This window comes from Hyla sarda, chromosome 10, assembly GCF_029499605.1.
Source record: "Hyla sarda isolate aHylSar1 chromosome 10, aHylSar1.hap1, whole genome shotgun sequence".
Classification (NCBI taxonomy): Eukaryota; Metazoa; Chordata; class Amphibia; order Anura; family Hylidae; genus Hyla; species Hyla sarda.
Window position 1 is genome coordinate 99,127,443 of NC_079198.1, and position 14,702 is coordinate 99,142,144.

The 14,702-nt window shown below is 42.5% G+C and overlaps 1 protein-coding gene across 1 annotated transcript in view; it reads right to left on the bottom strand.

Moving 5' to 3' along the window:
• Positions 1-12,602, bottom strand: part of LOC130294422 (probable glutamate receptor) — a 40,463-nt gene extending 27,861 nt beyond the window's left edge. The window contains exons 1-2 of the mRNA XM_056544178.1: positions 12,489-12,602; positions 1,299-1,364 (exon numbers count right to left, since the gene is read on the bottom strand). Coding sequence (XP_056400153.1) covers positions 1,299-1,356 — 58 coding nt within the window. The 5' untranslated portion in view covers positions 1,357-1,364; positions 12,489-12,602. The remainder of the gene's footprint in view (positions 1-1,298; positions 1,365-12,488) is intronic.
• Positions 12,603-14,702: the final 2,100 nt, after the last annotated feature.

The window sequence follows — 14,702 nt, forward strand, 5'->3', positions numbered from 1 at the left end:
ATCACTCCAATGCAAGGTTACATAAAAACAGCAGCTTTACAGGTGTTAATGTCTTTACATCTCAGTTTAGGCCCAAGGAGATGACCAGTGACTTTAGGAGACTTGCGGGCTCGCTGAGAGGTGTAGTGGACTTGGAATGAATTATTCAGTTCCACGCTGACTTTAGACTTGACAGACTTGACTATGCTGACTAAACTTCTCCCCTGTATTTGCATACCAAGTTTTGACTTTCCCCTGAAGGGGGTTCACTGATGATGAAAGCGTGGCTGTGTGGTTAGGCCTTGGTCTCCCTGAGGACACAAGACACTCACAGGTCTTGACTTCACTGCTCCTCAGAATGGTCTAAACTCTGAACTAGCTAGCTTCTCCCTGCTATAAAAGGGATCAATTTGGAGGGGTCCCATAGGTCACCCACAAGTCACCTGGTCACTGACACTTTCCCTGATTACATAAGACTTAGCGACAACATTTAAAGGCACATTAACATGACTATAATACATTAACTATTTATATCACAGAAGAAATGATGAGAGTCCTGAGGAGTGTGGAGGCCAAGGGAATGGGACTAAGTCCACCTGATAGGAAGAACAATGTACAGATGTGCCACTTCTGTACTGGGCAACCACATTTTCATTCAAAAAAGGTCCAGGAAGTATATATTTTTGGAAGCATCAAAATAATGCCATTGTGAACAGAACTGGTGTCCTAAAAAGTGCATAAAAGTGACAAAAAAACCTTCTTTCCACATATTTTACAATTAGTGTACAAAAAAAAAAACTGGCACAACTACCCTGCAATTAAAACTGATTTTGCTCTGACAGAACAGATACAGAACACCCTTGGCCGTGTTGCTTTACTACATTATTGTGATTGGTTCTACTTCTATCTGTGTTGTGCAATGCTCACTGTCCCTCACAGAGATCTTCCCCTATCACGTGCTATCCCTAAAATCAATGCTGAAGCTATGTGCATAGGCTGTTATAATGATTCTAACATCCCCCATATACTGCTGCCTGATTGTTTGGCAAATATGTTTGCAAGTCTGAGGTAGCCCATGTCAGAAGTTGTCTCAAAGTTTAGGTACACTAATACGGACACAAAAATGTGTTCCTATTTGTTTTCTAGGATACACAAAAACATAGGATAAGTGATCCCAGTTATCCTCAGATTTCTTAAAATATTATGGAAATTAATACAATATGCCAGCATTTAGGATAGCTCCCGGCCATCAGGCTACGTCTCCCATGTGCTTGACAACAGCAGTCGGAGTGCTCATTTACATACATGATTATACTGACCTGTGTCCTCCATCCACAGGATGACAAGTGTGAAAACCAACACCAGGGATTTCTTCATGGCTGTCTCTGTAAAAAATAAAGAAAAGCAGATATTCTAATTATGTTTCCTTTCCAATACCGTTGCTTTCTGTTGCCAAGGATATTTTATTTTACTCCTGTTACCAGGGTTATCGCTCTTGGTTCTCGTCCAATAATTAGCAGCTCGTGGATTCAGTCACTACAGTCACGTACCCCAGGAGGAGTATGAGGGGCCAAAAAAATCCTCTATAGATGTAATGTAGACTGTGTTGTGTATAGGGGATGGGGTAGTAAACACTGTAATATGATGTAATAATGAATAGGGTATGTTCTTAATGCATGTACATTTTGTATATGATTGTTATTCCAGTTATTGTTATTCCATTAAGCCATGTTATTAGGACAAATTATAAAATAACTGCGAAAAAATGAATGATTCCAGACCCTAACAAGAGCCCAAAGATTTTGGGGCAAGTTCATAATTGTAGATGACATCCATCAGAAAGTGCAAGTTCTGGAGAACGCAGGGTGCCAGAGAAAAACTGTACTCGGTATTTTAATTGTAGACGGAACAATTATCATCTAATGCTCCAGCCAACCATGAAGTTGTTGAAAGATTGAATTCACATTGATGTGAAGGCCAAAACATGGCATAGGCAGTAATGGGAAGGGTCAATATGGACTGCTAAAATACAAAATCCTGACTAACTAACTAAGTTAATGGATCTCTATCACCAGCTTAGACTTAATATTTAAAGGCAAAATGGTGACAAACTTCAGCTTTTTACGGCTGTTCTTCAGACATAACACCCATACACATACACATCTACTATACTCAACTTACTGTAGGTCAGCCCGGTACGTCACACGGCGCTTCAGCATATCACCGGCCGCAGCTTTGTCCCGCCTCGGCCGGCGATAGGCTGAAGCGCCGTGTGACGTACCGGGCTAAGGTAAGTAGGAAGTAGACAGCACGGCCAACCGATCAGCTGTTGCGGAGCTCCGGGGGAACGTAGGAAGGTAAGTGAAAGTTTATTTTCTCTTTTTTTGCAGCCCGGGCAGGATGGAATAGGAACAGTCCGCACCGGACATCTCCTTTAAGTCACATGGTGTTCAGGGGGCCTGGCTATGCTGCAGTGAGGATGGGGGGTTTAACATTACTTAAGTATATACTTCCACCTGGCTATCCACTCACCAACTGCAGAATATCTACGCTCCCTGGAGACCATAAGACTTATGACATATTGGGGGAGATTTATCAAAGCTGTCTATGTCCCGCATCAATATAGACCAAACTACAGAGGGTTAGGCCGGTCTGTTGTGCACCTAATTTATCAAAAGGCGCACGGCTCTTGATAAATTCTGCACACTGACTTCATGATCTATGCTTTAGACTGTATTTAAACCTTCTCCAGCATGGTCTGACATTTCGGCGTACTTTCAGCTGATGCAACTTGTCGCTGAAAAGTCGCTTTTGATAAATTCAGCATCGATGCATTTTTCCATCTAAAATAGACTAGAATGCATCATGTTCTAAAAATCCTCTAAAGCAAAAGTCGCAGAAAAGTCGCACATATTTAGACTGCGACTTTCTGTGCGACAAATTTAGACAGGAAAAAACAGTCTAAATCCCTTGATAAATCTCCCCCATTGTCTCTGGCCCCATGGAATGCTGGGAAAGGTCAAAGACAACAGTAAAATTGTGTTTTTCTATGTTGACCCTTCCCATTACTTACTATGCCATGTATTGGCCTTCATGGTTGGCTGGAACATCAGATAAAATTTGTTCTGTTTACTATTAAATACTGAGTACAGTTTTTCTCATGAACCTCCGCCACCCTGCGTTCTCCACAAAACTTGCACTGATGGATGTTGTCTAAAATTATTGTGGTGGCCCAGTACGGGAGATGTTGCCCCGTACCCTTACTGTCCTGTCAGGCAGCCTCTTTCAGTGTCCCCAGGGCCCCTTGCACCTGTTTCTCCCCTGTACATATGTTCTGCAGTGTATTGTATTATAAAATGTGTTGTATCTTTATGAGTTATGTCATGTGATGTGATTGTTACCCAGGAGGTACCAGTGACCAGGTGATCCCAAGAGTGACCTATGGGCTCCCTGCTAGTCTCCCCCATATAAGCCCTGGGTGGAGCTTCTCTCTCTTGTCTCTGCTTCCTGCTGAGGTCCAGTGCAGTCTTGTCTAGTGTGTGTGTCCAGAGTGTTGGAGACCTCAAAGTCAAGTCCTGCAGCCACCATCAAGTAAGCTAAAGTCACAGCTTTATGAGTCATGTCAAGTCAGTCCCTGTCATCTGTCAAGTCAGCGTGTTCTGCATTCAATTGTCCAGTCCTACTACAAATCCCAGCAAGCCCTTAAGGTCTCTGAGTCACTGGTCGCCTCCTTGGACCCTGGCTGAACTGTATAGACTTTACCAAATGTCTACCCTCAGTAAAGCTACCATTGTCCGTAACTTGGCGTCAGAGTCTTTATTGTCCTTGTGCCTAGCCCAGGATCTAGCGGTATACCTTCGGGTGGTTATAGGCTAAACCATGCCCTGGCGTCACGAATGCAAGGGGTTAATGCCATCTGCCCCTAGGGTAACAACATCTGCCCTAATCACACCCCACTACTACATTATGAATTTCCCACTAAATCTTTGCCCTTTTGTTAGGGTCCGGCACCGTTCACTGTACATGAAAACAGGACACAGGGGTAATGGAACCATATTACACAGTATTATAATTCTGCATCATCGGCTCAAAGGCTGAAGAAAAAATAATCCTGTAATACCCCCTTCAAGAGTTTTTTTTTCTGGGAGTAAAACAATGATGGTCTTTAGGAAAGGCCATCATTGTTTGATTCGGGTCTAACCCCCTGGACTCCTGTTAATCAGCAAGTAAATAGGCTGAGGCCTTTCTTTTCTGGTGACTGTAGGAGGACGGGGTTTGGCAGCAACCAATAACCTATCAGTGACCACACTACTTGTAGAGACTTATCAAAACCTGTGTAAAGGAATAGTGGAGCAGTTGCCCACAGCAACCACCAGAGTCCTTTTTCATTTTTCACAGACCTCTGTAAAAATGAAAGAAGTGATCTGATTGGTTGCCATGGGCAACTACACCGCTCTTCCTCTACACAGGTTTTGATAAATCTCCCCCACAGGGCAGCACATGACAGGAGACTAGTTTAATGTATAAAAAGAGGAATGTGTAAGGCCATTTTTTATAGCTCAAAAAACATCTGGAAATTCCAGATTTTTATTGCAATTGGGCTTTTGTTTTCTCTTTTTTTCCTAAACCTGTTTTTCATTTAATTTTCTATCATATGTAGGACTCTTATCGGGACATACATGGCCAAAAATGCCCAATGCTTAACCACTTAAGGACCTAGGGCGTATGGATACGCCTTGACGTCCTGGTACTTAAGGACCCAGGGCGTATCCATACGCCCGCAGGAATTTCGGTCCCCGGCGCGCGCCGGGCGGGGACCGGACCGGGATGCCTGCTGATATCATTCAGCAGGCATCCCGCGCAAATGCCCAGGGGGGTCATCAGATCGTTGGTGAATTCACACTAACGATCTGCCGCGATTCGGGTCATACGGGTCACGTGTGACCCGCTGACCCGAAGATACAAGGTGATCGGGGGTGTACAATACACCCCCTATCACCCACTGTATCTATGGGGAGGTGGCGATTTCGTCACCCCCCAGGAGCGCTGCTATTGGCTGGACCAGCCAATAGCAGCCGGCGGGGGAGGGGTTAACTGCATCTTCTTGCAGCTCTGCCCGTTAGCTGAGTTCAGTCAGCGGGCAAAGTTGCTCGAAGGTGCCAGGGACCCCCCCCCTGTGAGGATTGGAGCTCCCTCAGGACCGACGATCCCCCATAGAGCAGGGACAGAAAACCCCCCAGGGAAAGGTAGGAAAAAAAGTGTGTAAAACAGTAAAATAAAAGTAAAAAAAAATCCCCCCCCCCTGACCCCCTGCATTTGGCCCCCCCCACATTTTTTTTTTGGCAGCAGCTTTTTATTTTTGTTCATATAACGGTGTGTGATTTCTAATCACACACCGTTATATATAGTATACACCAAGCACACACACAGTACATACATGCCCGCCACCCCCCCACACACACCCCCTCCCCCCCGCCACCGCCCCCCCCCCCCCGCCACCGTAGAAAAAGGCGATGGCTCGCCGGGCATTTTCGGTAACGGAGGAATACGCTTTTCTTGCCTCCGACTCCAAATCTGTCAGTGAGGACGATGAAGATCCAACATTCCTGTGTTCTTCATCGTCCTCCTCATCATCTAGTAGTGATGATGAGCCCCCTGCACGGCGGCGGAGACCCGCCAGGCGAGGCCACGCACCCCCCATGAAGGTTCCCCAGTGGCTGGCACTAGTGCGAGTGGTGATGCCGCTCGTACTAGGAGTCCGACCCCCCGATTTTACCGGAGCTCCCTTCCGGTGAACCTGTCTGGAGACACCCAGAGGGTTATCAGCCACGGATTCCGGAATTTTTGGAGGCCTATGTACCGCTTAGGGAGCTTTCTGTAGATGAGTCTCTCATCAGTTTTAAGGGGAGACTCCTCTTACGCCAGTATATTCCCTCAAAGCGGACGCAATATGGCGTAAAGCTATATAAATTTTGTGAGAGTACCTCTGGGTACACTCTCAAGTTTAGGGTGTATGAGGGACGAGATTCCCGTATTGAACCCCCACTCTCTGTGTTAGCGGGAAAATCGTTTGAGTCCTGTGCCCTTACCCATGAAAACCTGTTGCTGGTCAAGTATAAAGATAAGAGGGATGTCCTTATGCTGACCACTATTCATGGTAACGGCAGCTCACCTGTCCCTGTGCGAGGTACCACAACACTGGTCTTCAAACCCGATTGTATTCTGGACTACAATCGGTATATGGGGGGAGTTGATCTTTCTGATCAAATCCTGAAGCCATATAACGCCATGCAGAAAAACACGCGTATGGTACAAGAAAGTTGCGGTCTACTTGGTACAGGTTGCCATGTACAACTCTTTTGTACTGTACCAGAATGCTGGCAACACAGGGACATACCTTCAGTTCCAAAGGTCCTTAAGGTCCTGATCTTTGCTGACCGGGAAAGAGCAGGCCGGACTTCCCAAGGAACTGAAGTTATAGGTGCCAGGATCGTCCCAGGCCAACACTTTCCAGGTGAGGTCCCCCACACTGGAAAGAAGGGATGATCCCAGAAAAAATGCAGAGTGTGTAACAGGAGGGGGATACGGAAGGACACCACCTATCAATGTGACACTTGCCCTGATTATCCGGGCCTCTGCATTAAAAACTGCTTCAGGGAGTATCACACTTCCATGCAGTACTAAATTTTCCCTTTTCATTTTAATTTTCCATAATTTGACCCCAATGTACCAAGTCCAGAGTACATTCCAAGTTTTAACCCCATAAAACCACTAAATTGCCCAAAAAACTCTCATAAAAAAAACTGATAAGACCTCTGGGGGTATTTTTTTTCTCTGGGCCATGGGTCACTGAGTCACTATCATCAGGGACTTTTTATGTTGCCTCAAATGCGCAGCGCTCTCTCTCCACCTGAGCGGGTGCGCAACAGGATTTGAGGCAACAGGTCACACACATCACATTCCCAAAATGATGATTCAGAGCATAGGGTTTGGGGTGGGCATATTTTTTAGTTTTGGCTATGCTCTGGGTCATCATTCTGGGAACATAACCTGTTTTATGCTTTTATGTCCCACTGTACCCCTTGTTAGTTATTAGTGTACCCCATATAATGCCCCTTGAGGGGGGAGGGTCCCACTGTTCTGGCTCCATAGGCAGAAGCTCAAGGCCCCTGACTGCCCTCCTGTTCCTCCGCGACCAGTGTGCACCCGGAGATCCGTTTTACGCCCAGATATGAGGTATGTCCTTTTTCCAAAGAAATGTATTTACAAATTGAATTTTTTTTTTGCTTTTCTGGCAGTAAATGCGACATGCCCCCCCCCCCATTTCAGCAGAATTAGCAAATGTGACTCCTTCTCTTCTGAGCATTGTAGCACTCCTGCAGTGCATTTGACGTCCACTTATGGGGTACCGCCATACTCAGAAGAGATGGGGTTACAAATTTTGCGGGGTGTTTTCTGCTATTAACCCTTGCAAAAATGTGAAATTTGGGGGGAAACACACATTTTAGTGAAAAAAATATTTTTCGTTTTACATATGCAAAAGTCATAAAACCCCTGTGGGGTATTAAGGCTAAATTTATTCCTTGTTACGTTCCTCAAGGGGTCTAGTTTCCAAAATGGTATGCCATGTGTTTTTTTTTGCTGTTCTGGCACCATAGGGGCTTCCTAAATGCGACATGCTCCCCGAGCAAAATTTGCTCTCAAAAAGCAAAATATGACTCCTCTTCTGAGCATTGTAGTTCGCCCGTAGTGCACTTCAGGTCAACTTATGGGGTACCTACATACTCAGAAAAGAACGGGTTACAAATTTTGGGGGGCATTTTCTCCTATTTCTCCTTGTAAAAATGTAAAACTGGCTCCAGAAATGTTAAACAGATTTGTAAATTACTTCTATTAAAAAATCTTAATCCTTTCAGTACTTAAGAGCTTCTGAAGTTAAGGTTGTTCTTTTCTGTCTAAGTGCTCTCTGATAATACGTGTCTCGGGAACCGCCCAGTTTCGAAGAAAATCCCCATAGCAAACCTCTTCAAAACTGGGCGGTTCCCGAGACAGGGGTTATCAGAGAGCACTTGGACAGAAAAGAACACCCTTAACTTCAGAAGCTCATAAGTACTGAAAGGATTAAGATTTTTAAATAGAAGTAATTTACAAATCTGTTTAACTTTCTGGAGCCAGTTCATATATAAAAAAAAAGTTTTTTTCCTGGATAACCCCTTTAATAATACCTTTATAGTCTGCCAATACATTACTCACTTGGGCCTGATCCCCAATTGGACTCACAATCTACATTGTTAATGAACCTACCAGTATGTATTACAGTGTGGGAGGAAACCCATACAAACACTGGGAGAACACACAAACTCCTTGCATATGTAAGTAGTAGTATATAGAGCCCCAGACATGAAAACTGTGAAATATCCTTCTATTCCCTATGATATTAATGAATGCAACTTGAACGAGGTCCAATTTCTTAATGGTTCCTACATGTTAAATGCTCTATTAGCGTCCCTGCATGTAATGATAGATCTGACTGACAGCGTGACAAAATTATTGTACATTGTATCCACCGGCGCGCTAGTTATAACATTCCGATCGGAATGGCTTCTGGAGTAAAGAAAATCATTTTACGCCCATTTTTTGGATCTAACCGAAGTATTTAAGACACCGAACAAATCAGATGATTCTTGGGATGTCAATCAAATAAGCAAATCCATGTTTTCAATTACACGACAAACATATGTCCCGGGAAACTATTTGGCGGTAATCTTCTGACATATTTCATCAACGGATGTTATATACACAGATCTCAGTCAGGCTTCCATATGGAAAGCTCGGCTGACTGCGAATGCCTTTGCTTTCATAACATCCCAGTCCCTTGAGAGGCCCTATGAGGGAAGAACGGTCTGAAAGGAACCTTTGCAGGATGGAAACTATCAAATAAAAGGGAATTTCGAATAAATACAATGTGGTTGAAATAATCCACACACAAGGGAGCCGAGAGTTGGCTGTTTATCAAGATCCCCTAAGGAAAAAAAATATTCACATCCTGTCGGGGCCGTATTTGCTACTGGAGGGCCAGTGCCTAGGGCGGCGCTTTGCTGGGGGAGGCAGCAGCAGAAACAGACGGAATGTTTTTTTTTTTCCAATCCCCTGCCTTGCCGCTGCTAGTAAATCCAGCAGGGGAGGAAAAACTTCACAGGGCACTCCCTGAGCTGGCAGTAGGGGGCAGTATCACGGCACAGTACATCGTCACTCCTCTATAAAAAAAAAAAATGATTGCATACAGGTTGTTAAAGGGGTACTCCGCCCCTAGACATCTTATCCCCTATCCAAAGGATAGGGGATAAGATGTCAGATCGCCGGGGTCCCGCTGCTGGGGACCCCGGGGATCGCTGCTGCAGCACCCCGCTATCATTACAGCACAGAGCGGGTTCGCTCTGCACGTAATGACGGGCAATACAGGGGCCGGAGCATGGTTACGTCACGGCTCCGCCCCTCGTGACGTCACGGCCCGCCCCGTCAATACAAGTCTATGGGAAGGGGGCGTGGTGGTCATCACGCCCCCTGCCATAGAATTGCATTAAGGGGGCGGGGTGTGATGTCATGAGGGGCGGAGCCATGACGTCACGCTACTCCGGCCCCTGTATCGCCCCTGTATTGCCCGTCATTGTACTCGCTCTGTGCAGTAATGATGGCGGGGTGCTGCAGCGGCGATCCCCGGGGTCCCCAGCAGCGGGACCGCGGCGATCTGACATCTTATCCCCAATCCTTTGGACAGGGGATAAGATGCCAGGGGCGGAGTTCCCCTTTAAAGCGTAAAAATCAACCTCTGTGTCCATTGCAAACCTAGCTGTTGCCGTGGTATTAGACTACGATGGAACTCTGTAGTCACACTTTCCATCTGTCCTTAAAGGGGTACTCCAGTGGAATTTTTTATTTTATTTTTAAATCAATTGGTGCCAGAAAGTTAAACAGGTTTGTTAATTACTTCTATTTAAAAATCTTAATCCTTCCAGTACTTATCAGCTGCTGTATGCTACAGGGGAAGTTCTTTTCTTTTTTAATTTCTTTTCTGTCTGACCACAGTGCTCCCTGCTGACACCTTTGTCCATGTCAGGGACTGTCCAGAGCAGGAGCAAATCCCCATAGAAAACCTATCCTCCTCCGGACAGTTCCTGACATGAGAATGGATAGAGGTGTCAGCGGAGAGCACTGTGATCAGACAGAAAGGTAATTCGAAAAGAAAAGATCTTGCTCTGTAGCATTCAGCAGCTGATAAGTACTGGAAGGATTAAGATTTTTAAATTGAAGTAATTTACAAATCTGTTTGACTTTCTGGCACCAGTTGATTTACAAAAATTTTTTTTCTACTGGAGTACCCCTTTAAGGTTTTGTAAACCTATGTTGTTGTGTAAAATTTTAAACTTAATCCTTTCTTGGGGGTGTAAATTGACCAAGTTGTACAGTTGGCACCTATAGAAGTCTCTACGTCCCTCTGTATATCTCTAATTACATACTGTTTTTTATCTGCCATTGAATGCCAGATTTCCTCGAAACCATGCATTTAAGTAAGAATAGCTTTATATTTTGGCACCAAATGGAATTACCATATGGCAGAACATAGAGTGCCTATGGCTCCTTACATGCACTTTGCACACGCCTTGATAATAAATCTGCAACTAGACGACAAGGAAGAGGAGGACACTTAATGAAAACCCTTCTAGCCATCAGTGGGATCTGAATACCCAAACTCCGACTGACCAAAACTTTTGATGAATTTCTGCGACACGTTTGAAGCATTTTCAAATGCCAGAGACACTTTAAAAATAAAAACAAAAGCTTACTCACCTGTCCTGATATCTCACAGCTGCAATTTCAACAGTGCCAATTCCCCCGTTCACTGCTTCCTCTGATGTGTCAACTATGCAGGAAATACCTGTTTAGCCAATCACTGGCTGAGGTGGGTCATTGATGTGACCAGTGATTGGCTAAGCAGACATCTTATGCAGGGTCAACACGTCAGAGGAAGCGGGGAGCAGTGGTGAGTAAAAGGGACCTAGAGCCATCAGACTGATAGCTGCAGGGGACCAGGGAAGCTGAGTATGGTTTGTTTTTCTTATTTTTAAAGTATAACTCCAGCCTTGCTCTCTTGTACATTCTGCAGAATTCAGCGTGGAGAGACACTGCACACACTGTGCGGTTTTATTGCCGAGTGAGCCGTATGGCACCCTGCAAATTCCGCGCATGTAACCTACTATTAAGGAAAAAGCTTGTACACAAAACTTGCTGGGCGTGGTATGTTGCCTCATAGCCTCTCTCCATGCCCATCTTTGCAGAAAGAACAAGAGAACAACACTGGACTTACACTTTAAAGTACCCAGAGTCCTTTATGGAAAAAAACTTTCTATTGCCAGAATACCCCTTTAAAATAACCAATGACCAATCATCAGCTCAAGTACTACATAAAATAAATAAAAACAAACATCCCCAGACCAGATTTCTGGTGATGGATTTTCAGTTCCACCATATATTATGCATTCTTGCCATCTTCTTTAAGAAGATCCCCCCCCCCCCCCCCCTTCCCTCTCCATAGAAGACCTTTTCTAATTCAGCAATTTTAGGTAATCGTCTCAAAGAGGTTCTACCTCCTGTCTGAATTTAGGTAGAAAACAAAGTGCCGCACAGTAAAGTAATGTCTAATATGCATCATTTCAGGAGTCGTTCATGTTTACTGATATTCTATTTACAAATATCATCTCGGAAATTCTAAGAAAATAAGTTTTTATGAATTGATTGTATCAGAAACCTAGCCCTGTTACCAAAACCCAAAGTGGCCCCTTCTTCCTTAATACAAAATAGGGATAAATCTGCTTATAGTAATAACCTTCTTATACAGACTTCATATTTCCCAAGATTAAGCAAAATCTTCAGAATTTCTCACACGATGACGTGTTCTCCAATATAAGAAAATCTGATGCGTTGCTAGGTAATTGAATCAGTAAAACATTTCACTAAAAATAGCCCCTGTTGTTTTTTCCCCACCTTAACCTGTTCTGGTTCTATAGGACCACTATCGATTATGGTCTAGAACAGATCAGATTTATTATCTTACATCACTTAGGCTCAAACTAACAGCAACTTTTATAAGCTTTATGAAAAAAAAAAAAAAGACACAGAAAAACTAAAAATTGTATAGTGAAATTATAGAAACAGCATAAAATGTAAAGAAATAAATAAAAATGAGCTGCCAATTTAATCTTACTAACTATAATAGATACTTTTTTTTAAATTATTTAAAAAAAAATAAAATAAAAACGGTTACTGTATTGCAATAAAAATAATCCAATTGTTATGTTGCAGAAAGATATAATACAAAAATAAATAAAATAACATTTTATGCAAATCAATTTTTTTTTATTTATTTGTTTTTTTTTAGTAAGAAAAAAAAATATAAAGTACTCAAAATGAATTCAGAATTTTCCCTATTATAAATTAGGCTGGAGTCTTACCACTTAAGTTCGCCTCCTGGATGCGGTGTCCCGTGTCTGTAATTCTCCTCTCAACAGCAATCGAGAGAGAAAGAAAAGAGCTTCTCAGGAAAACATTGCAAACCCTGCAGTTTCAATACAAGATGCTGAGGATTGGAGGAGGAGGAGGAGGAGCAAGCCAGCCCTATTTAGTTGCCCCTTATTGGAATGTGTATATTACTGCTTCTATTTTTCACTGTGATTGACTGGAGGATCATTAGGTGATCCCTTTGGGAGAATAATAATAATAATAATAATAATATATATATATATATATATATATATATATATATATATATATATATATATATATATATAGCAATATTAGTTGGCCAGACTGAAAAAAATAAATAAAAATAAACTGCAGAAATTCTGAAATTCATCTGGAGAGGAAGAAAAAAAATTAAATAAAAGAAAAAAAGAAAGAGAGTTTAACACCAATAAAGGCCAAACAACAGAAAACACATGAAGAACAATCGGTGCGTGAGAGAGAAACAAACAAAACAAACAAATAAAAGTAGGAAAAAAATATCACTGCAAAAACGGTATTCTGCAATTCTATGATTATTATGCCTGTTTTTTTATCTGTATATTTCTTTGTTGTAATATTTTTTTTTTTTTTTTTTTTTTTGCATTTTTATGTTTTGTGCTCATGTTGTTTATTTGGAATACACAGTGGAGTGGAATATTTGTGATCAATTAAAAAAAAAATGGATGATATTAAATCAGGTGGCAAAATGTGGTTTTGTCCCGTCAGCCTTCTTGGTAGATCAGTGGTCTCAAACTGTGGCCCTCCAGATGTTGCAAAACTTCAACTCCCAGCATGCCCGGACAGCCGTTGGCTGTCCGGGCATGCTGGGAGTTGAAGTTTTGCAACATCTGGAGGGCCACAGTTTGAGACCACTGGTGTAGCTGGACTGTTCTCGCCTACATATGGGTCCTTTAGCTTGTGGAGTTCATATAGTATCTTCACTGTAATGTAAGAGACCAGCTACAAAACAGCAGGGTGTATTGGTACGTTTTAATAGCTGAAACAAGGCAAAATGTTATACAAATAAATAGAATAATTAGTTAAAATACTTAGCTAATACTCCCTGATCTCTCACTGGGGACAGGCAGTGAAATAGGCGCTGATCAGTCAGTAACATTAAAAAAAGTAATCTTCTTAAAGGGGTACTCCGGTGAAAAACTTTTTTTTTTTTTTTTTTTAAATCAACTGGTGCCAGAAAGTTAAACAGATTTGTAAATTACTTCTATTAAAAAAATCTTAATCCTTCCTGTACTTATTAGCTGCTGAATACTACAGCGGAAATTCTTTTCTTTTTGAAACACAGAGCTGTCTGCTGACATCACGAGCACAGTGCTCTCTGCTGACATCTCTGTCCATTTCAGGAACTGCCCAGAACAGCATATGTTTGCTATGGGGATTTCCTTTTACTCTGGACAGTTCCTAAAATGGACAGAGATGTCAGCAGAGAGCACTGTGCTTGTGATGTCAGCAGAGAGCTCTGTGTTTCAAACGGAAAAGAATTTCCACTGTAGTATTCAGCAGCTAATAAGTACAGGAAGGATTAAGATTATTTTAATAGAAGTAATTTACAAATCTTTTTAACTTTCTCTGGCACCAGTTGATTTAAAAAAAAAAAAGTTTTTCACCGGAGTACCCCTTTAATATTGTGTATTTCCTTCTAGGTCTGCCGCAACAGCTTTGAACTTTCAAAGCACGGACTCCTTAAAGGGGTACTCCGCTGGAAAACATTTTACTTTAAATCAACTGGTGGCAAGAAAGTTCAACAGTAAATTAATTCTATAAAAAAAATCTTAATCCATCCAGTACTTATCAGATGCTGTATGCTCCACAGGAAGATCTTTTCTTTTTGGATTTCCTTTCTGTCTGACCACAGTGCTCTCTGCTGAAACCTCTGTCCATTTTAGGAACTGTCCAGAGCAGAGACAAATCCCCATAGCAAACCTATCCTGCTCTGGACAATTCCTGATATGAACAGAGGTGTCAGCAGAGAGCACTGTGGTCAGACAGAAAGGAAATCCAAAAAGAAAAGAGCTTCCTGTGGAGCAAATAGCAGCTGATAAGTACTGGATGGATTAAGATTTTTAAATAGAAGTAATTTACAAATCTGAATTCAAGTAGAGAAAACAGACATGGTCGCACATCCACAAATTGGATTTTGATCTAAT